This window comes from Anas platyrhynchos, chromosome 2, assembly GCF_047663525.1.
Source record: "Anas platyrhynchos isolate ZD024472 breed Pekin duck chromosome 2, IASCAAS_PekinDuck_T2T, whole genome shotgun sequence".
Lineage (NCBI taxonomy): Eukaryota > Metazoa > Chordata > Aves > Anseriformes > Anatidae > Anas > Anas platyrhynchos.
The window spans coordinates 113,594,674-113,616,596 of NC_092588.1; the positions used below are offsets into that span (position 1 = coordinate 113,594,674).

Below are 21,923 nucleotides of genomic sequence, written 5' to 3' on the forward strand. Positions count from 1 at the left end.
ATTTTCAAAATGTTTTCAAGGTAAAAATATATCAATGACCAGTAGCGCGAATATCACCATATTAACTCCCAAAATTCTCATTTTGAAAACTGAGTAAACACTTTGGTCAAAAATGCAAACTTGATTGACTGATCTAATGAAAACTTCACTGTTCTTTTAGCCTAGAACAGCATTTCCAAAACTGAAGTCTATTTTGTTACGATTTATAAATATAGAAAAATGAAGTGAAATTGCCCTGAAGCTTCTCTAGCGTGATTAATAGCTATGGATAATAAGAGGACATATTCAACTAAAAAGTCTCTTTCTGATTTTTGATTTATGTGTGTTACCAACTGACATAAAAACCCAAAAGATTGAGCCAAAAATTAGTTTAATGTGTATATTAGGAAGCCTTTATTTTAATGCTGATTTCCACTATTTCCCTTTCCAAAAGAAATAGGGAAGAAAATGGGTGGGGGTAACAAAAGGTGATTTATCTAAGAGATTTTCTGAATTTTTCAGCTTAGGCATGTTCAGCTTTCCTTTGTCTTTATTTTATCTTCTGTTTAGAAGAAAACATTTATTTTATTTGAAACTGTCGTTTTCACTTCAAAGCTACAGATCAATGAAAGGTTCCAAGCTGTAATAAAGCTTTGTTACCTGAATTTTTATTTTTTATTTTTAGTGGCCAGACTGGATCAGGAAAAACTTTTACTATGATGGGTAAGTGCATGAGACAGCTTTATCTTTCAGTGGTTTTGTGATATTTTTTTGTCTTGAGTTGAAATGTTTTCTTGCTCAAATGCCAGGAACAGTTTAGATTTTCGTCTTTCTGACAGTATCCTTAAGGCTTAAGAAATGGCGTAGTGCTCAGTGCAGTTACTCTTTCTTTATATCAAAATAGCTCAGTACAGGTACTCTCCTCCATCTTTTTGAGGATGTATATTCTTACTGTTAACAAGAAAAAACACTTTTCAATGAAATCAAACGTTTTTAATAAATTGTCTCAAAAGTAAGTAGTTCTGTTGTTTTCCCTATTTGACTGATGTGTCCTATGTATATAGAAAAATATTTTAGTATGTAACAGGCTTCTACATTAAAATTATAGTGACGTTTTCATAATACTTATTTCCTATCCAACTGGGAATTTAAGGTCCTTCTGTATGTGGAGCCCCTTGTATTTTTTGTTCTTCATACAGTGGTAATACTAAACGCATTAATATTGCACTTGACATCAAAAAGATAATGAAATAACCAAAATGGCTGACATATTTTAGAAGACTGCATAGAAATTAGATGAACATGGGGACAGAACTGCTCCATCTTTGTTTTTTCAAATCAGGCTTAAGGTAGCTGTATTGGCCTATGTGTACACCTATACATGTTTTACATGGATGTTTGTGTTTATACTATTTTAGATTTAGGTAACCGCGTGGACAGATAAAATAACCATTCACAGGCATCATTTAGATTCCATTTAAATTGGTTTACGGGATACAGTTTTAGATCTTGAAAGCTGATTTTGTTGCGTTTCTTCTGTAGTTTTGCCATAAACTGACTAAAGCTTGCTTAAGCCTTTTATAAAGACACCTTGAAAAGACCAACTATTGCTCTTGAGTCATACTAACTATTTTTTTTTTTAATTTAAAAATCTATTTAGGACCATCTGATTCTGATAATTTCACTCACAGTCTGAGAGGTGTAATTCCACGGAGCTTCGAATATTTGTTTTTTCTAATTGAACGTGAAAAGGAAAAGGTACACTTCATTATTTATTTATTTATACTTATTAATGTAATGAAAGTAATGTCTCACATTAAAGGTTAGCTAAGAATGGTTGGTAAGCCTAGTGCGTAGCAGTTAAGTGTCTGGGATTACAGCTGTCTTGCATCAAATTCATTAATCAGAAAATGCATCTACCAAATTCATGTACTCTTTCTTCAGACACAGGCATGCTTATATTTTGAGTCTGAAAGTGCATCTAGACTTCTGAATGCTGGTTGTCATCTGAGTGTCAGGCATCAGAAATACATAGTATGCAGAAAATACATGTGTAAGCTTAAAGCTTTTTATGTATAAAAATGAACTCACAGCCACTTAATAAAGAAGTGTGTTTATAGTGTACATTGTGTTTTTCAGGCTGGCAGTGGAAAGAGTTTTCTCTGCAAATGTTCGTTTATTGAAATCTACAATGAACAGATTTTTGACTTGCTAGATTCTGCTTCAGCTGGGCTCTTTCTTAGAGAACACATCAAGAAGGGGGTCTTTGTTGATGGTGCTGTTGAACAGGTGTTGTCATCTGCTGCTGAAGCATACCAGGTATTTTTGCTATTTTTTAACGTTTGGGCTGTTCGTCGTAATGCCTACTTGGTAAATATTCTTTTTTGATTAAAGCACTTTTTTATGTACAGTGTCTCTGACACCCTCTTCCCCCAACTCCATCCTCCAAAATAGTGAAAAAAAATCTATTTCTAGGTGATGCTTCCTGACTATCCAACACATGTAAAGAAATCATGCAATTCTAGAATTTGGAACATGTGAATTGCAATCACAGTAGTCTTTCCCTAATGCTTGTCATACACATCTCTCAAACAGCAACAGAAAATTACATCTTGTGCTAATTAAGAGGCATGTGTGTTCCAGAAATTGTCAGGTTAATTTCTGCAAGAATGAAACATAGTATTCTTGTGATGATAAATATTTTTTTCCTTGTGTACTGCTAGCATATACCAGTATGGGATATGTTTGGCAACAGTACTCTTGGAGGAAAGAAAATAAAATTTTAACTAGTATTTTTATTAAGCTTGACTATCTATCTATATAATCCACTCCATGCCCCAAATCTATATCTATATATAATATATACCTACATAAATATTACTTCTATCTGATATATTATACAGAGTATTGGAAAAAAGTCCTTGTCCTCAGGATTTTCAAAACAGGTTGCACCAAAATGTTTGCTATTGTTTATCTCGTCTCTAAGTAAAGACTGGGAATACTGAGTGCTGCTGGAAGCACTTGATATTGTTTAATGTCTTTTTCATGCTTAGGTATTAACTATGGGCTGGAGAAACCGTCGTGTAGCATCAACCTCAATGAACAGAGAATCCTCAAGATCACATGCAGTTTTCACTATCACAGTGGAATCCATGGAGAAAAACAATGAGGTTGTTAACATCCGGTCTTCCCTGCTCAACCTGGTGGACTTGGCAGGGTCTGAGAGACAAAAAGACACCCATACAGAAGGACTGAGGCTGAAGGTTAGTTCTGTAATATCTGTGGCATCGTTCTCCTTTAAGATGTATTGTCCTGTCCCATCTACCAGGTCTGCTCATTTCTATTCTCTTCTCTGTTCTAGGAAGCAGGTAACATAAATCGATCACTAAGTTGCCTGGGCCAAGTAATCACAGCGCTTGTTGATGTAGGTAATGGAAAGCAGAGACACATTTGTTACCGGGATTCCAAGCTCACTTTTCTGCTACGGGTAATATATAGTCTGGAATTTATATGCTGATTGGGGTAAAAAACAATATTTGCTTTTAATTAAAAAAAAAAAAGCTGAACTCAGGTACATTTAAAAAAAAAAAGTGTTAATATCAGGGAGTTGGAAGAAAGCTTGAAAAATAGCTTTTTACTTGAACAGTTAGATGCTTTATTGCTGTTCATTGAAGACAATAAATTTATTTATGTTTCTGCTCGCTTTTTATATTTTCAAGTGTTAATGGAGAAGCGTATGTTTCCTTCTTTATAACTTGGGAAAGGCTGTGTATTAGTGTGGTACTTAGATGTTTTCTGGTCTCCCAGAATTAGCTGATGGATGCTAATGGTTAGTCTAATATTAAGAATTAGACAAATCCGCTGTTTCCTAAATGCGAGTTCAGGGGTTCTTTTCAAGATGAAGAGAAAATAAAATAGAAGCATTTAAGTATTCCTCTATTAGATGCCAGCATTCACCAGAATTTTGTGAACAGTCACTATTAACAACTGTAATGACATTTTGTAGTATAAGATTGTACTTGTACATAATACTTATGTAGCTTACAATGTAGTTTTATTGAAATTACAGCAAAAATTTCCAACCATTCCATCTGTTTTATGCACATCTTAAAAGCATGAACCTCTGCAGAACTATATTTTTTCCAATGCAACAACAAAATGCATAGAAATTTGAAGAGAATTGTAACTGCATGAGGTCTTAATTTCTTAAGTGGTTATTTTTTTCTAGGTGATTGTACTACAAAGAAGACCATAAACAGGACCTTCTTTACTAGAGAAAGAATGGTGTTGAGGCTTGTGGCTATTTTGCAGTGCTAGGCTGCCTGCTATAGCCAAAAACCTACAGATAAAGCTATTTTCTTTCTTTTTTTTTTTTTAATAGGATTCTCTTGGTGGTAATGCAAAAACATGTATAATTGCCAACGTCCATCCAGGATCCAGATGTTTTGGTGAAACACTGTCCACCCTTAATTTTGCTCAGCGAGCAAAGTTGATTAAAAACAAGGTATATGAGTTATGAAATGTCTTTATGGTTGAAGCAAATGTGGTTTTTGTCATTTAAGTGACACATCTACAAACAGGGATAATAGCTTCATTCAAAAGCTCTTGTGCTATCACTAAGTGAAAGGAACATAACATTTTAAAATACTCAAGAAAGCAAACAGTCTTTTTGACAAATTATTTTTGAAAAGGACTTGTTTGCTTTTGATTGTGAATATACTGTGACTGTTGGAGACTTGACAATGGCTGATACTGTTTTCTTTGCTTGTTCTCTGAGCACTTTACATTAGAAAATGTAAATTACATTATATGTATGTAATTTACATTAGAAAATATAAAATGGAAGTAAATCTACTAAAAATTAATGTTGACATCACACTTATATTCAATGGTATTTCAGTGCATCTAGTTTCTATATATGCTAATATAAAAAAAAATTCTCATAAGTGAATTTTGAAAGTGAAACAGTGAATTTGAGTGAATTGTTGAAAGTGAAACATCAAGCTAGAAACTACTGCCTTCATTTTGTACAACGAAGCTAAGCATTATATGTTGATCCAAAGCAAACTGTACAGAAAACATTAAATTTCTTAGTCATTATTTTTAGCAAAAGTGTAACTTACTGGCTGCTCAGTGAATTGAACATTTACCCATGAATTCTTTCTTTCTTAAGTCAAAGTCTTGTTGCTTTGCAGTCTTTGAGTTTTCTCTTATCCTATGCATTAGAATACAGTTCTCATTTGTACTTCCTGATTTTTCCCTTAAATATTTACGAAAGGCTGTGGTAAATGAAGACACACAAGGAAATGTGAATCAGCTACAAGCTGAGGTCAAGAAGCTGAAAGAGCAGCTTGCACAACTTACATCAGTACCATCTATGCGTGATATCTCTGTAGCACAAGGTACGAGTTGGGGTGGGGGGAGAACTTCTTGTAGCTAAGTGTGCTGGAACTTTGTGTAATTCATGAAGTTTCTCAACCACTACTGTTACCGTAAGAACTGACCTATAGAGCTGGCGTGTGTCTTATAGATCGTGTTGCCTGTATTTATATCCAGTATTTTGCAGAAGTTGTTCATGTGGTGTTCGAGTACTGGGATGTGTTTCTATTTATATAATACCAAAATTTATTTTTCCATTTTGTAAGAGGTGCCCAGTATTTTCAATAACCAAAAGTTTTCTTGTATATTTTGGGGGGGGACATGGCACTAAGGTGCTGATAATGCCCATCAAATAATAATAAATAACGCCCAGCATTCTTTTTAATCTCAGGACAGGACTTTCTCCTCTTCTTTTGCCCCTTCAAGAAGGTGCAATACAGATCATAGCATAGCTGTGCAATGCGTATATATCTCTTCTCACTGAAATAATCAAACGTTATATGGTAGCATTACAAGGTAGTAAACTTGGTCTTGTAACTCTTACTGTGTTCCAGAGTCACCACCTCTTTTCTGACCCTGTCAAGAAATACACACAGTTTCAAAAGTTACTCTAAAAATTAGAAAGACTTTTCTAACACAAAGCATCTGTGGTTGAGTTTTGCTAAGGAAAGATAACTGCTCTGGGTTTATGCACATTTACACAGTAAAAATAAGTCAGTGATCTTGTGGGACAGTGAATCTTTGTCACTTCCAGAATATGGACAGAGGGCTCAAAACTGTTGCTAGACTTGTTGTAAAGTTCTGAAGGAAAGCAAGGGATAATGCTTCAGTGCTGAAGAGAGGTTGGTCCTCTGTTCGTATGCAGAACCTAATATTATAAAAGATTTGTGTAGTCTATACAATTAAATCGTGATGCTTGTAATATTTGATCATACAAAAATCTGGTTAGTGGGGACATTATAAACATAATGGCATTTTTTAGTCTATTAATAGACTATAGGGTAGTTATTTTATACCTAGATACTATGGTGATTAGTACTTATAAATAATTGGGTTTGCCTGGATGAGGCAAGGAAAGCTATTTTCAATTTCTAAATGGATGAGTTAAACCTGTTTAAATTCGTGTGAATACTTTTCCTTCCAGTTTAAGTCACTAATTATCCACTTAATTCACATCCATTTTTCTGAATTTCCTTCTTATAAAACAGTTATTACAGCTTGCACATATTAAAAGTGGATTAATATTTCCCGTAATGTCTATCAAATTAATTTCAGAGGGGTTTTGAATTTTATTAGATACACCCAGCAGAACAAACTGATTCTTTTATTTTAATAAGTTCATTTTAAAGTTGTTTAATGCTTGAACAATTTTGTTAATTACACAATTATGTACGTTGATTCCATTCTTTACCAGCACTTGCAGGTGGCTAAGAATTATAGTCTAGACTTCTTTACTGTGGGTATGGACATGATTTTTGTAGAGGAATTATGTTGTTCAAAGAATTTAGTGAAATTTTCTTTACACAACTGTCATATGTGTAGGAAAACTTGGCTAACTGGTATTTTAATAAATTTAGCATTTGGTTCTTTGACTTACCCTACAGGTGCTATTGAAAATGGGAAAAATAGCATAAATTATATGAACAACTTTATTGAAGCAATGCTGTTCTGGGAGAAATCAGAAGGTGAGAAGAAGGTAAGAAAGCAATAATTATTCCTATGTTCATTCTGTGTATTCTCTGGGGGACAAGTGAGCATACTGAAATTGACTTCATGTTATTTTCTTAGTTTCTAAATAAAAAACACTGTTCAAAGACAATAAGGTTTGGTAACAAGGAAGCTGGTCAAGTGATATTTAAAATAGTCTTTCACCTCAAATTCATTCCATAGGGTAGTTTTCATAGTATGTTTAGTTTTAAAGGGTGGGTTGGTTGGTTGGATTTTTTAAATGAATTTTGAACAGAAAACAAACATCTATCACTTTAAATTTAGCTAAATCAGAGTTTTGGTCAACAGTGTGCTTTTAGAGGCAAACCTCTGTCATCTGCATTTTTCTGTGCTTTTGTTAATGTCATAGTGCAGTGCTGAATCATTAATATTCATTTTTTGGGGGGAAGAAACTGAACTGAAAGAGACATTCTAGGGGTGCACCTGATGTGCTTCACTGTCTGTGAATGTTTAGTTGATGGGATCATACTGGAGCTTCTTCTAAGTGAATTTTTTTGCAATAAATATAGTGTGAAATTTGTGTTCTTAGTATGAGATGTTCTCTACAGATCTGCTCCAAATAAATGCTAATCTGTGTGTTTACAGAAATTATTGTGAACTGAGTTTTGCATGATTTGTGTCAATATATGTATGTGATATGTACGCTTCAGATTCATTTAGTGTAATTGTCACGTTGCCATTAATCCATATATGTACTTCCTAAGAATTTATTAGAAAAAATTGCTCAACTAGAAGACCTGTGTGCCAAGAAGGAGAAATTTATTCAGTCCAATAAAATGATAGTCAAATTCCGTGAAGACCATATTGTTCGCTTGGAGAGATTGCATAAAGAAGCTGGTGGAAGTTTATTGCCAAAAGAGCAAGAGGATCTCCTCAGTGAATTGAGGGAGGAATTGCAGATGCTCAGAGAACAGGCAAGTCTTCTGTTTATTTTCCTTCCTAGAACAATTTTGTTTTGTTAAACTAGCTCATATGACAGAGTCCTTTGATGGGTGGAATCAAGTTCTCTGGGAAAAAAGGCAGAAGAAAATAGGATGTAAAATTTTGTCCCTTTATGTAAAGAAGCATCTCAAATGCATAGAGCTCCCCTTTGGAAGGGGAAATGGATGGGTTGAGAGCTTACGAGTTCTCATAAGAGAGGCTAGTAAGGATGGTGTTATGGTGAGAGTATGCTACAGGCAGCCTGGTTGGGGTAGGTAGAGGTTCAAGCTTCCTTTAAGTAACTCAGTAAAGTCACAAATATCCTTATGGGACACTTATCTCCATGACATCTGCTGAAAGGGCAAGACAGCAGGATGCAAAGAATACAGGAGGTTTCTGAGGGATAACAAACAGATGTTAGATGGGCCAACAAGAGGTAATACTGTCCTGGAGCTGTTTCAGGAAGGCAAGTAGCGAAGTACATACCTGAGGCTTCAGGTTATTCAGGGACTGGGATAGGATAGGGTAGGTGGGTATCAGTTGTGAGGCAGCTCTGAAGAATAGAGAAGCTCAGGAGAGAAGGTAGTTCTTCAAAAACAATTTCTTCCAAGCACAAAAACTTCTTTATACTTAGAGAAAAGGGTAATAGTTGTATATGAATCAATCTGGATCTCATAACTGGTCTCCAAAGCGAAGGGGAGAAGGGGGAGGTAGTACAGAAGTCAGGTCAGGCATTAAAAGACTACAGAAGCATTAATAGAGCGTGTAGGGATAGTGTTAAGAAAACCAAAGCTCAAAGTTGAAATTGAAAAGGGATGTTGAGGGCAGCCAAGAGAGCTTCTGCTGTTTTATTACCAGTAAAAGAATAAACAAAGAAAATATAAACCCACTGTATTCTTTGAGGGCAGATTCCAAGGGAGTAAGAAAATAAATAGAAAACATTTGGGAAGATAAAACCACTCTAGGGAATACCTTTTTTTCCCTTTTCCATTACAACTCAAGGCTCATTAAAGACAGTAGAGCAGCAGCTAGATGTGCATAATGTTGTCTGTAAAATAAAAACTGTTGAAAAAAATTCTGCTTATCACAGATGGAACAACACCCACGAATTGCAAAGTATGCCATGGAGAATCATAACCTCAGAGAGGAAAATAAAAGACTTCGTTCTTTACAGTCAGTAAAAAAGGCACAGGAAATTGATGCTCAGACCATTGCAGAACTAGAAAAAGCTTTTTTGCAAGCTTCAGCTACAGAGAAAACAACTGGAGGTAAAAATATGCTAATATCTCTGAGCTCAATAGGTTTGCTGTATTTCTGTTTTGTGCAAAGTAGGGTTGAGAATTGTCTTCATGTTTTTTTTCTTTCCTCAACATGATACTTGAAGATTTTGATAAGACAGGTTTAGTTCATTTTATTCATTTTCCATCTCTATTACTATGTTGTTCAAAAGCCTAAAAATGTTTTCATTTTGGTAAAACTTAAGGTATTTGAGCTTTTCTATGATTTCATAGGGTGTATGTTTGTTCTGTAGGTCAGCATTTACATTCTACCACCATATCAGTGGAAGGCAACTCACTGGCATCTGTTGAAAAGCTGAAAGCACGCCTGCTGCAAACTCAAAGCGAACTGGCAAGTTCAAAACAAGAATATGAAGAATTTAAAGAGCTAACCAAGTGAGACAAAACAGCATAGAAATGTGTTCAGTTAAATGTCTAATTACTGGTATTGATTTTTAAAAGTTCAATTCAGATCCTGAATATACAGTCAAAGAATGTTCTTTGTGTATAAGAGGGACAGTTTATGAAAGATAGGGCATGCCTGCAGGACCTGTTCTAGTTCAACTTGTCAACTTGATTACTCCCAAAGTTGTAAACACCTGTGAAGCAACCAGCAACAGTGCAGACATTCCTTCAGAATTCTTTGTCTCTTCAAAAAGTCTTCTTGATCCTAAGATGCAAAATGATGCTTCACAGCATGCAGGAGTTGCACATGCTGCGAAAATCACCTAAGTCATCTGCTTCTTGTATCAGGAAGACTTTGACTTAGCAATGTCTAGCAAGTATTTTCAGTAACTGAATTACTGCAGATGGAAACAATAACAGGAACTAATAGTTGATGTTTTTTCTGGGGCGGGAGAGGGGAGTTTTGTTTTTTAATTAGGGCTACAAGACTTTAATATAACTTCTTTAAGATTACAAGCTGGAGTTGCTATAAATGCAGAATCCAAGCATTCCAGAAAATTGGGCTAACCTGTTAATTTCTGTCTCCACTTCAAAGATTTTTAAGAAGATGATAATATCAGCGTCCTGAGACTTGTTATTGGAACAAAGATTTAATTCAAATGAGGGCAAAGGCATAGTGTCAACAGTTCATTTAATGTCCGTTTGCTTTGACATCTACACATGAGATACAGGTCTACTTAGTCCTTACTAACAGTTAAAAAGTTTACTGTCAGTGCTTGAGGCCTGAATAGTACCTGTAAAAATACTGCATAGTACTTTTATTTATATATTATATACATGTAAAAGGCCTGAATAGTACCTTCAAGGTGTTTATTATTAGTAAAAATACTATTATATTCACATGCCAGTGGATATTGTATGGTTTAACTTGATAAACCCCATTACTAAAAATTTCAGGTCCTGTGACTGAACATACAAGAAAAATAATAGCATTTTCAAAGAAGGCAATATAAATCTGGAAGGGAAAAGGGACCTGATACTCTTTTGTTATCTTTATTTTTTAGCTTGTACCTAACGTTTCTGATTTCAGTGAATCTAGAGTTAAATTTTAGAAGCATCGGGTCCAAAGTAACGTTACGATTTTTGCCTCACCAATTTTTTTTGACAAAGTAACTTTGTAATGTCCTTTTGATGTATTCAGACAATTGTACGAATCTGCTTTTATTCTTAGTTTTGAGTATGGTAACTCTTATATTCATAAGTCATAATGTTATGATCTACTGAGTCTATCAATTCAGCAATGTATCTGTTGTCCTGTATCCTTAGTTAGAAAGGTTTATTCATATCTAAATATATCACTTTCCTGTCCATGCAATGTATTTATGCATGTCTTGCTTTCTTTATAGTACATATGTTTTGTTATCAATTATTGGCATTTGTCTTAGTGGAATGCAATCAAACAGGAAGGTGCTTTTGATCCTTTAGATTCATACAGAGTTCCCCTCTGGATTCCACTAAATATTAAACTTGGTTCCAGTTTCACAGTAACTGGATGCTTAATTTTGCATGCAAGTAATAACTGTGTGCTGTAACTGAATAAGTAGAGCAAAACTGAACCATTTCACAAAATCCCTGCTAATTTTTCTTCCGTCTCTTAGAAGTCACAACTGGAGTTCTACTCTGTTCTGTATGTTTTGTTGCAGGTGCTAAAATCATCAGGCAAAATGATAACATTAAACTGCCAAAAGATGAAATAGTGGATTTCCTTTGTACACTGACCTTACAATTAGGTCAGTAAGGTCCATGGTCACAGTACCAGCATGTAGCTCTGCAAAATGCCTAATGGAAATTATTCCTAAATTTCTACTCAACTGTTGGATTTCAGTTAAAGTACTCCTATAAGGCAAAATAATCTTAAAAGAGCAGCATTTCCAGAGGAGGGGAAAAAAAAATCTTTAAAGGATTTTCTTTAATCCTGGCAATCACCAGTTCAGACTTCTCGTATAACTGGATAACATTTCTAAAGCTTAAAGCCATATTGGTAGGGGTGATATCACTTGCTCATAAAAGGAATTGCAGAGCTCTCAGCTTATTTTCTACCATGTAATGGATTTTCTTCTGACATATTTAGTTATCCATCTGCTTTTTTCATTATGCAAGCACAAATAAGCTGCTTAGCTTATTTTTTGTTTTTTAAACTTTTAATATAGCAGCGGTGGCTTTCTTCTCAAAATAATGCTTTTCAATGTTTGGCCAAGAGTTCAACTTTTCAGTCTGATGCTCGTTGGCAGTGCTACAGCTTGTTCTTACTGATGGAGAGTTTTTCACAGTATTAAAATACTTCCTAAACAGGAAAAAGCATATGGAACTGGAATCAGAACTTCAGTCCCTTCGGAAAGCAAACCAACATCTTGAGAACATTTTGGAGGCAACTAAAGCACACAAGCGCCGAGAAGTCTCTCAGTTGCATAAGCTACATAGAGAAACTCTTAAGGTAAGAAAATAAGTTAGACACGTGTACTTACTCCAGAGTTGTGTGAGAACATAGGCCTTCATTTCTATGATCCCTTAGCCTTGCTACTGTAATGTTTATGTGGTAAACAAGGAATGCTGCTTTTGTGTTTTGACATATTTCTTAAATGACTGCTACTGTAATCAGATGACAAATCTGAAAGTGTAGTGGTTTAGAACTAAAGGCCTTTGAGCATTTTATTTCATTATTCTGCCTACAGAACTGTGAAGTACATTACTAGATAAAGTCTAATTCATTTTTGCAGTTAAAATAAAGACTGTTCTGTAATCTTTGTAACAGAACATAACAACTCCAACAAAAGCGTACCAGCTAAGATCTCGCCTAGTGCCACGAATAAGCCCAGAGATTTCAGATTATCACTCTGAAGATTTCCAGTGTTCTGAAGAGATGGATGACATTTTTAAAGAGCCAGTTCCCCCAGAGATGAATGAACAAGCATACGAGGCCATTGCAGAGGAGCTCAAAGCAGCACAGGTGAATGTTCTGAATAAAAACTGAAGTGTGTGTATAACTTTATTATAAAGCAAGTTGGACATGAAAGTAGCTCTTGCCAAGTATATTGCAACGTGCATGGAAAACTGATGCATATAAAGAACACTTAAGCCATTGCTAAAAAAGTTCTTTAATTATACATTGTATGTCTTAATCATATATGGAGCTGAAACTTGGTATGCATTTTGTCTATATAATAGCTATTTACTTTGTAAATTTTAGTTTGAGATATATAGGACACTTAAACTTCTACTATTCTAGCCTGATACCTTATTTCTAAGGAAACTTCCTGATGAGTCTCTGACAGCAACATTTGGAACAATACCCAAGCATGGTGTAGATAAGTACATTTTTTTAAGAAACCTGCCAAATATTGCCATTGTCTTGTATCTTTCCTAAAGCAAAAGGAGAGTCTTTTGACATAGGGCGCTACAATGTTATCTGAACTACTCTCTAAAATTGGAGCTAAAGGTCAGTGCAGATATTAAAAACCAAAACCAAAAGCCCCACACCTTGGAAAACAGACAATATTATTTTAAGGAATGTATCCAGTGTTGATGTTTAGTAACTTCGTTTTCAAGTCTTATTTCTGTAAGACAGATGCATGTCTGAAAACTAAGCACACATATAAGAGCTTATAGGATTCAGTCCTTGTATTCTCTGAAGGATTTCCCTGCATTCTAGCAGTTTAGTTGGCAATGGGAGAAATCAGCTACTGAGGTTACCAGTCTATTTTTGAATGTTCTGCTTTCTGTTGGTTTAGGTCATTTAAAAAAAAAAAAAGTTGATGCTTATTTTCAATATGCACAGGCTGCCATATGGCATGTGAGAGTAACTGGAAGATGGCTGTTCTAATTTTGGGTATCTGTTGTGTCACAGGAGCAACTGAGCACAATGCAGACAAAGCTGGATGAAGAAGAAAGCAAGAATATGAAACTCCAGCAGCAAATTAATAAACTGGAGCATCATTCTGCACAAATACAGGAGGTGAGAGAACAATATAATGTAGGCTTACATTTGAGTGTCTCTATGTCAAGCTGCTATCTACCGCACTTGAACTACTGTATCACTCAGCGAGGTCAGAAACGTTACATGCATTTTGATTTTTGAAAAATGTACTATCATCATAGCTCAGGACTATGCAGAAAGACAGGGACTAAATTAGAATAACACTGCATTTTAAAAATAATAAATGATTAGGTTGTGATTCTGAGCCTGCTTGATCATAAACTAAAGCATAAGCAAGTGAACATTCAAGATGTCCATGCTTGCTTTTGTCCAACTTCATGATTTCTGGAGAGACAGGAATAGACACAAAAGGAAATTTTAAATTTAAGAATGCGTGAATATATTGCTTTCCTCAGTTAGAACTGATTTGAAAAGTCATTAATACACAAAATATTTACAAGTCTTAAACATTTTTTGATTTAACATAGAAAACAAAGAATAAGGCTTGCTCTCTTCCTCTATCAGTGCCATTTCTGATCTGTTTTAGAGTAGGTTTCAGCTTTCAAGTTATGGTTGCTTTTAAATGATTTTTCCCCTTTACATAAGGTAACTTCTTCAGTTATGTTGAAGTACGTTTTCTTGGCCTTTTGTGGATTTCAGGTTCACTGACGTTAAGTGTTAGCTACTGAGCTATTCTTAACATTATCATTACAGCTCTGTGACATAACCCCTATATTTCCTTCCATTTAAAATGTTTACTTCTCTCCTCTAGCTTCTTTCATCTGAAAGGAATGACTGGAGTAAAGAGCGTCAGGAGCTACTTGAGCAGATAAAATTGCTTGAAAAACAATTCCAAGATGCTCAAAGCAAGGCTGATAGTAAGTCTATGCAACACTGAAATCACATGTGAAGTTTTGAGGTGTCTTAATTTTATGAATCAACAATAGTACATGCTGTGTAACTTCGGGTTTAAGATGTTAGATGTTGCACAGATATGACTTAAAATAAATCTATAATACTTGCAGAATAGCTTTTCCTCTGCCCAGTCTTGCACACTATACAATACTGATAATTGTTCTCTGACTCTGATATGAACAGAATACAGGACACAGTATTTTAGAAAGAAAATGTTAGCTAAAATAAAGGGAAGTTCTTTGTCAGTGTATGTAAATAGAGGCATTTTTGATGATACCATCTAGAATGTTTTTGATTTTGTCCATACACTTCATTTCAAAGACAATGTTTTTACTGACTTTGAGTAGTAAGTCCTTGTCTGTGACCTTCAAAGTTAATTCCACTGAAAATGTGTAAGGTTTTGTTAGACTTTCCTGGGATGTTCCATGCTGTTACATGTCCTGTATCTAGCAGTTTTCCAAATCAGTAACATGAAAAATATTTTGTTTTCCAATAGTATTAAAAAGTGAAGTCCATGACTTACGCATTGTCCTGCAGTCTGCAGACAAGGAGCTGTCTGCTGTAAAACTGGAATATAATGCCTTTAAGGAAAAGCAAGAAAAGGAAATGAGTCAGCTTTCTAGCAGACATATGGATGTACAGTTTCAGCTGGACAGTGTCAGGTATGTTGGCAGTTTGGTAAAATGTCTTAACCTTTCTTCTGAATGCATCCTCTGATTTAGTTCTTCTTTTCTGCCTTCAAACTTGCATTTTGCATCTCTTATTTAAAGTTGTTATTGTGTGCTTATGTTCTTTCCTTATTTATATTTTTTTTGCTCAGTTCTTTTCAGAGGCATGATGAGACATGGCAAAAGATAATGACATTCGGTATTATTGGGAGTTGGAAATCAAGGAGGTTTTTAATCACTAGTGTGACTTAGTTGTGATGTTTCTTTTTTTTCTGTTTCTTTTACTTTGGTGAGGGTTTTTTTTTTTTTTTTCTTGCCTGGAAAGCTTAAATACATTATTGCATTATAATGGGTGATGTCTTAGCGGAAGTCACTTTTTGAGTGATGCGTTGTGAGACTGGGAAGCAGCAATTGAAATTCAGTGTTGTGGTTTCCTTGATGCCTTTTGTTAGCAAAAGTACTGACTTATTTGGAGAATGTACAGTAAATATTCTTACCAGAAGATCTCTGCTAATAACATGATTCCTAACACTTGTTCAGCAGTTCTTTTACCTTTGGTTTTCACTTACGTGAAAGATGAAATAAGGATAGCAATTTGGGAAAGTCTGGGTTATTTCCCTTCAGAATATATAAAGGAATTACATGGAATAAAGAACACATCAGCTAAGCACTTTTTTTTTTTTGTCCAACAACTGGGTAAAAATAAAAAACCTGGCTGAATGCCATTATCAAGTCACAGTGACTGAAATTTCTATAGAATTTGGCAAGAAGTAGATTATTGCTAGGGGTCAGAAGGAGTACTCTGCGTTCTCTGCTAGTGCCTTTTATATTTCCTGTGCCTTTCATAAATTCGGGGTTTGAGTGTTTAAAAAAAAAATCTGTTCTGGTCACTTTTCTTGAAAATAGCTCTGGATTCACTGAAGCTTGTAAAACACCATCAATTGAGATATTTCTGTAAGGAAACAAGCTCTTAATACTGTGGGTTGTTTCTTTGTTTTTAAATAAAGGTTAGAACATGAGAAGATTCTTGAAGAAAAAGCAAGCCTTCAGGATGACTATGACAATGTGCAGGAAGTAGCAAAATTTGAGACAGATCAGCTGAAGCAACAACTTGAGGACAGAAGACAAGAAACTGAAGCTATGAAAACTGAGCTTTGTGTAAGAGAGCTTTTAAAAGACTTTATTACACAGTTACTCCTATAACCAGTTTGTTTAATTCCTGTTATATCAGTGATAACAGGTTTCCTAGTGATCTCATTTGAAGATAAAACCAGATTTCTTTTAAAATTTAGTGCAAGATTTTTTTTAAATACAGGCTAGAAATAATCAGCATGACGTACTAGCAGTTCTTTTGGCTGAAGAAATTGCAGTGGAAATTTTGAGCAAAATGGGTAATTAGCAAAGGAATAAGAAACTGCTGCAGGAAAGAATCCTGACACCTAAATGCTCTTGGTTTCATGTTTTAATGCTAACTAAAACTAGTTTGCTTATTCCATCTTGATTTTTTTTTTTTTTCAAGAAACTGCTTTGTATAGTGGATGTGATCCTGTTAAAATTCTTTATGCCTTTTTGTGGGGGGTCATTGTCCTGCAATTTAGTTGATGCTGTCCTTGAAAGCCTGTCAGACTGCAATGACTGCAAAACAGCAATAAGGTTGCTCAAGGGCTTTTGCAAATGATATTCCCAAGTTTTCTGCAGTGTACACTGTTTGCCTACTCAGCAAGTTTGATTTCCCTTTCAGTGTTTAAAGGAATACTAACAGATTGACAAGTCATGATTTCAAATTCCCGTTAGTCAAAGATCTTGAATTGCTGGTTAGAATTTGAAACAGCTTTTCCACTCCCAATTAATCTACATTGGAAAATCCTGATTTCTCCCTTTGAAGACTTGGATATTGAGGAACATTGCAGCCACTGGGAATTATTATCAATGGCATGTGGAAAGAGCTGATTTCTTAATATAAAACAGTTTAGTTTTAATTTGTCCAGGACAAAACTAAACATCTCTTTCTGTTTGAGGTTTTGTAGGGTTTGGTTTTTTTTTTCTTTTTCAGTTAACTTGTATCTGTTTAGAGTTCTATTTTGGCTTCAATTACTGTAAAGGCCTTATATTGTAGCTTCTTATACCAATGTGTATTTTGATATTCTAGAACCTATTGAAACTCCTGGAAACAGAAAAAGAACATAATCAGAAACTAACATTGCAATTACAAGAAGATAAAGAAAACAATTCAAGGTGAGTTTTATTTAGTTGTGGCATTTGTTTTTATCTGACCTCATTGGTTTTGTCCTGTGCTAGGTTTTGTATTTGGTAGTTGACCCTGTTAGTAGATATGTTTTTCACCAGCTGGATGGAGATATAATGGACTTCTTGTTTTATTCAACCTATATTAAAGTGAGGTGTTGTTCTGTTCAGTTAGACATTTGCACTGCAAGTGTAATTTCATTACAAGTATCGTTCTTCATGTTGAAGATAAAATTCCACGACTGGTAACAGTGTATAGCTGATAACTAAACTGTTATGCTTCTCATTATTATATAAGACTATAGTTAAAGAACTCTACAAAAAACAAGAGCAAACAAGAATGAACTTGCATGACTTGATTCTTGTAAAATCTCTTATGTTCTGATCGTATTTCTCACCAGAAATACTTTTTTTCCCTTCTCCAGGGAGCTCTTGAAAGTACTTGAAAAAGCACAGGTGGAGACACCATCTTCTGACATGGTGACACGGTCTGAGCAGCAGGTACAACAGCAGAACTGAATGGCTAAGTCATGCTCATAGATATCTGTGTACATTTATAGCAATTTTTTGGTGAACTGACTGTTCTGTAGATTACCAGCAAGTCTGACTGTTTTGCTAAGATACTGCTTAATTTTTATGGTAAACAACTTAGTTCATTCCATTTTTTTAAAAAGCTTTGAGCTTATACAAAGCATATTTCAAAAGTAATTAAGTCTCTCATTCGTAATTATTATTTCTTTCAGGAAGAAAAAGTGCAGAAATTGGAACAGGAGCTGGCTGCTGCTGAAGAGATTATTGCTTCTCTGAAGAAGACAAATGATGCAGATAAGGTTTGGGCTTGTTTCTGTTACTGATACCCAGTTCTGCAGGTAACTATGCTCTGTGGTAGAGTTGAAAGCACAGAGACTTTCTATGATACTTAGTAATTCTGTGATTCTAGACCATTCTGGCTGCATGTCTACATGATATAAATACTGCCCTTTACTGGCATGGAGTTTGCAGGATGATAGGAAACTGGTATGCAATATATAACTGAAGGAAAACAGAGCAAATCATAGAATATCCAAGTTGGAAGGGACCCACAGGGATCATAGAGTCCAATTCCTTGGTCCCCTAAGGACAATCCAAAAAATCAGACCATGTGTCTGAGGGTGTTGTCCAAATGATTCTTGAAATCTGGCAGGCTCAGTGCTCTGATCGCTTCCTGGGGAGCCCATTCCAAAGCCTGACCACCCTCTCACTGAAGAACCTTTTCCAGTCGGTTTCAGCTGTCTGCTGAACAAAACATCCCATGCAGAAATGATGTATAATACCCCTGATTAATAATAGGGCTTTCTAGCCTCATTTAGTAATGAGCTAATAGAAAAAGTAAGGAAGGTAATGTAAGAATGTGACTATCTTATTAATAAAATCAAAACACTCCTACATGAAAAGATTGCTCCACTGTTTTGAAAGCTTATATAGGAGAAGTTTCCATAGCACGAGCATTTTTTTATGCTGTATGTAGGATAGGTATAAGAAATCTTATTATAAATTTTATTATCCAGAATGATGCATTGATAAATTATAGATTTCCCATGCTAAAAATAAAAATTCAATATGTAAGGTCAGTAGAATCTGGTATTGTCTCAGTGCTGTGGTGTTTCTTGTGTGCCTTTTTCCTTTACAAACGCATTAACCTTAAACTATAGTACTTCTATTCTGTTAGAAACTCAGGACAGCCTGAGACTAAATCTGAGGGCTAGTCTTCTCCTATAATGAACGCGGCAGATTAAGTCTTTATATAAGTGCTTAGAACAAAAGCTAATAATTTAACAACAAATTTCCTGTTACTCATTTAAATGTGCATATTGGGACCTCATTTTCAAATGTGTTTGAAATTTCAGATTGACAAATAATATACCAAAGAAAGTCTAATAATAAAAAACTGTTTATATCTTATTTTTATACATATATTTTATGTGTTTTATGTTAATTTTTTTTTAAAAAAAGGGATTAACTTTTTTATGTTGCAGGAAGTTGTAACTGACTTAATGAGACAGATCCAGGAGCTGAGGTCTTCAATTAATCATAAAACCGAGTCGATAGATGGCCTAACAAGAGAGCTGGAGGATATAAATGTATGTTCTGTCATTTTGAAGGACATGGTGTCATTTTTCAGAAATGGAAGGCAATGACATGTCTTATCATGGGTCTCAAACAGCATAACTTGCTGTAGTGTTTTAGAAGGAAACTTCTTTGTTTTGACATGTTGAAATCTTCTGAACATTTTATGCCTGAGGCTGTCTTGAAAACTGAACTCTTTCCACGTGGTGGGTAAAGAGCAGTGTCTCTAAAGGGACCTATTCACATCCTGTAAACTGCACTCAGCTGACAGTCACATTTAGATTTTCTCAGAAATTGGTGATTTAAGACATGAACAACTAAGTAGAACCATAAATTCATTTATGAGTGAGGCTTTTTGTAGCTGAGATAACCATGTTCTACATCTGCAAACATATATGAAGAACTAAAGCTGTTTAAATGACTTAATAAATACAATTCATCTTTATTAAAATGTTTGGATTGCAAACTCGGAGAACCCATGGAATGCTTTAGATTCCATCCATACGTGTATGAAGTATACGTCCTACAGAGAAAATGTTCACGAGAACAATTTCTGTGTATTACCTATTTTTATCAATAATGATTTTGATGGTTAATGTGTATGTTCTTTTCTATTGTTCTGACTATTCATTATTAAAAATGTTTTGTACAGTTTAACAAGTATGATATGGCACAAGTCATTGACACAGATGAGATTTTTAAACATTGTTTTGTAGTTGTTAGCGTAAGATGTGTGATAAGCATTTATTTATATTTGCTAAAGTATTTTGATAACATGTTTTCCTAAAATGTTCTGAATTTATTTAATCTTAGTGCAAGTATAATTTAGTTCTGGCTGCAAAAGAAGAAAGCAAAGGAATCATAGAGGATCAGGAGAAGAAGATTGAAGAACTGAGGGAGGCCTTGGAGAGAAAAGAAATAGCAGACAATATTGAGGTAAAAATATTTATGGTGGTGTATTATGATTATTTAACAGATTAATTGGATGTGTTTTTTGCTTAAAATACTTGTGTAAAACTTAACCTCATTTTAATTCAAGCTAAAGCTGGCTAGGCTGCTCTTAAAGGAATTTTTAATGAGATACCTGACAAATTCTGTTAAATTATCACATTACTCAACATAAATATTTTATAAGCTACTTCATTAAAAACCTATGCTAAAAGCCTGGTTTAATTTTTTCAAGGCTGCTGAGGAGTCATCAGCTGAATTTAATGGCAATATTAGATGATGCAGCTGAGAAATTAAAGTAGGTAGAAGAACATACATTTAACACTCGCTTCTACCACTGCTATGATATGCAATAGCTTCTTTTCTTTACTTACAATTTTAACCAAAAGCTCCACCTGCTGGAAACAGATTTAGAAAGCATGCTTGCTTCAAGTACATCTTTGCCTTTTAAAATTGTACTTTTCTTTTTTTAATTTGGTCTTTCCTGTTAACCCCCCTCCCTGTTATTTTTGGTAAATATGTCTGTCAGGCAACACCAACAGCCTGTCCTTAAAAGTAATTTCAGATTCTACAAGATAATCAGTCCCATATGCTATGTCCAATCATAGCACCCATGAAGTCTTCCAACATTTCCTTCCCAAAAGCCGTTCTTAAATACATTTCCACTAAGTTTAATAAACAAATTATCTTCACTAATTCTCATACCTAACTTTGACATTGACATCCAAACCCAAGTTGCTGGCCAAATGAATTGCTTTCTTTTTATTGTTTTTTTTTTTTTTTTTTTAACATGCAGGTAATAATTCCTTACACTCAAGGTTAACGGTGTAGTATCTATCTACTGATAAAAGCAGTTTCCCCTTCTTTGACTTTGTACATAAAATACTCCTTCATGCTTTCTTGGTGGACATCATGATCCTATCAAATCTAGTCCAGGGGAGTATTAAAAATACTAGGTATTGCTTCTCCTTCCAGGTTAGCGCATTTGGTGGAAGTATGATGCCCTACCAGATCAGGGATGGGAGTCTAGATCCCAGAATGAATTGAGAGGTATCTGCACAATAGCAAAACGTCAAAAGGGCTGTAATCATTGATTCAGTATAGGTTAAAATCTATATATTCTTTTCTGGTTCATTATTTACAGAATTGTATCTCATTTTATGTTTATGTTAGACTTAAAAACAGTTGTCAATTCTAAACATCTCCCACAAGTATCTCACTGCAACTATATTGCAAGCAAGTTCTCCTATTTTTTTGTGCAGCCCAAACAATGGGCATAGAAAACTTGCCAAAATAAGAAATTTGTAGATGAATGCTTGCTACAATTCACAAAGAAAAAGTGGAGGGAAAAGAGAGGTGCTTGTAGCTGTTGTCACTGCT

At 34.8% G+C, this 21,923-nt stretch overlaps 1 protein-coding gene across 1 annotated transcript in view; it reads left to right on the forward strand.

Annotated features, from left to right (window-relative positions):
* Positions 1 to 21,923, forward strand: part of KIF15 (kinesin family member 15) — a 34,728-nt gene that overhangs the window by 5,451 nt on the left and 7,354 nt on the right. Inside the window, exons 5-26 of the mRNA XM_038174076.2 lie at positions 665 to 702; positions 1,640 to 1,737; positions 2,119 to 2,298; positions 3,033 to 3,242; positions 3,341 to 3,466; positions 4,361 to 4,483; positions 5,258 to 5,381; positions 6,963 to 7,054; positions 7,791 to 8,000; positions 9,098 to 9,275; positions 9,539 to 9,680; positions 12,042 to 12,183; positions 12,502 to 12,696; positions 13,594 to 13,701; positions 14,435 to 14,540; positions 15,074 to 15,239; positions 16,253 to 16,403; positions 17,395 to 17,480; positions 17,915 to 17,990; positions 18,233 to 18,319; positions 19,505 to 19,609; positions 20,409 to 20,531. Coding sequence (XP_038030004.2) covers positions 665 to 702; positions 1,640 to 1,737; positions 2,119 to 2,298; positions 3,033 to 3,242; positions 3,341 to 3,466; positions 4,361 to 4,483; positions 5,258 to 5,381; positions 6,963 to 7,054; positions 7,791 to 8,000; positions 9,098 to 9,275; positions 9,539 to 9,680; positions 12,042 to 12,183; positions 12,502 to 12,696; positions 13,594 to 13,701; positions 14,435 to 14,540; positions 15,074 to 15,239; positions 16,253 to 16,403; positions 17,395 to 17,480; positions 17,915 to 17,990; positions 18,233 to 18,319; positions 19,505 to 19,609; positions 20,409 to 20,531 — 2,866 coding nt within the window. The remainder of the gene's footprint in view (positions 1 to 664; positions 703 to 1,639; positions 1,738 to 2,118; positions 2,299 to 3,032; positions 3,243 to 3,340; positions 3,467 to 4,360; positions 4,484 to 5,257; positions 5,382 to 6,962; positions 7,055 to 7,790; positions 8,001 to 9,097; positions 9,276 to 9,538; positions 9,681 to 12,041; positions 12,184 to 12,501; positions 12,697 to 13,593; positions 13,702 to 14,434; positions 14,541 to 15,073; positions 15,240 to 16,252; positions 16,404 to 17,394; positions 17,481 to 17,914; positions 17,991 to 18,232; positions 18,320 to 19,504; positions 19,610 to 20,408; positions 20,532 to 21,923) is intronic.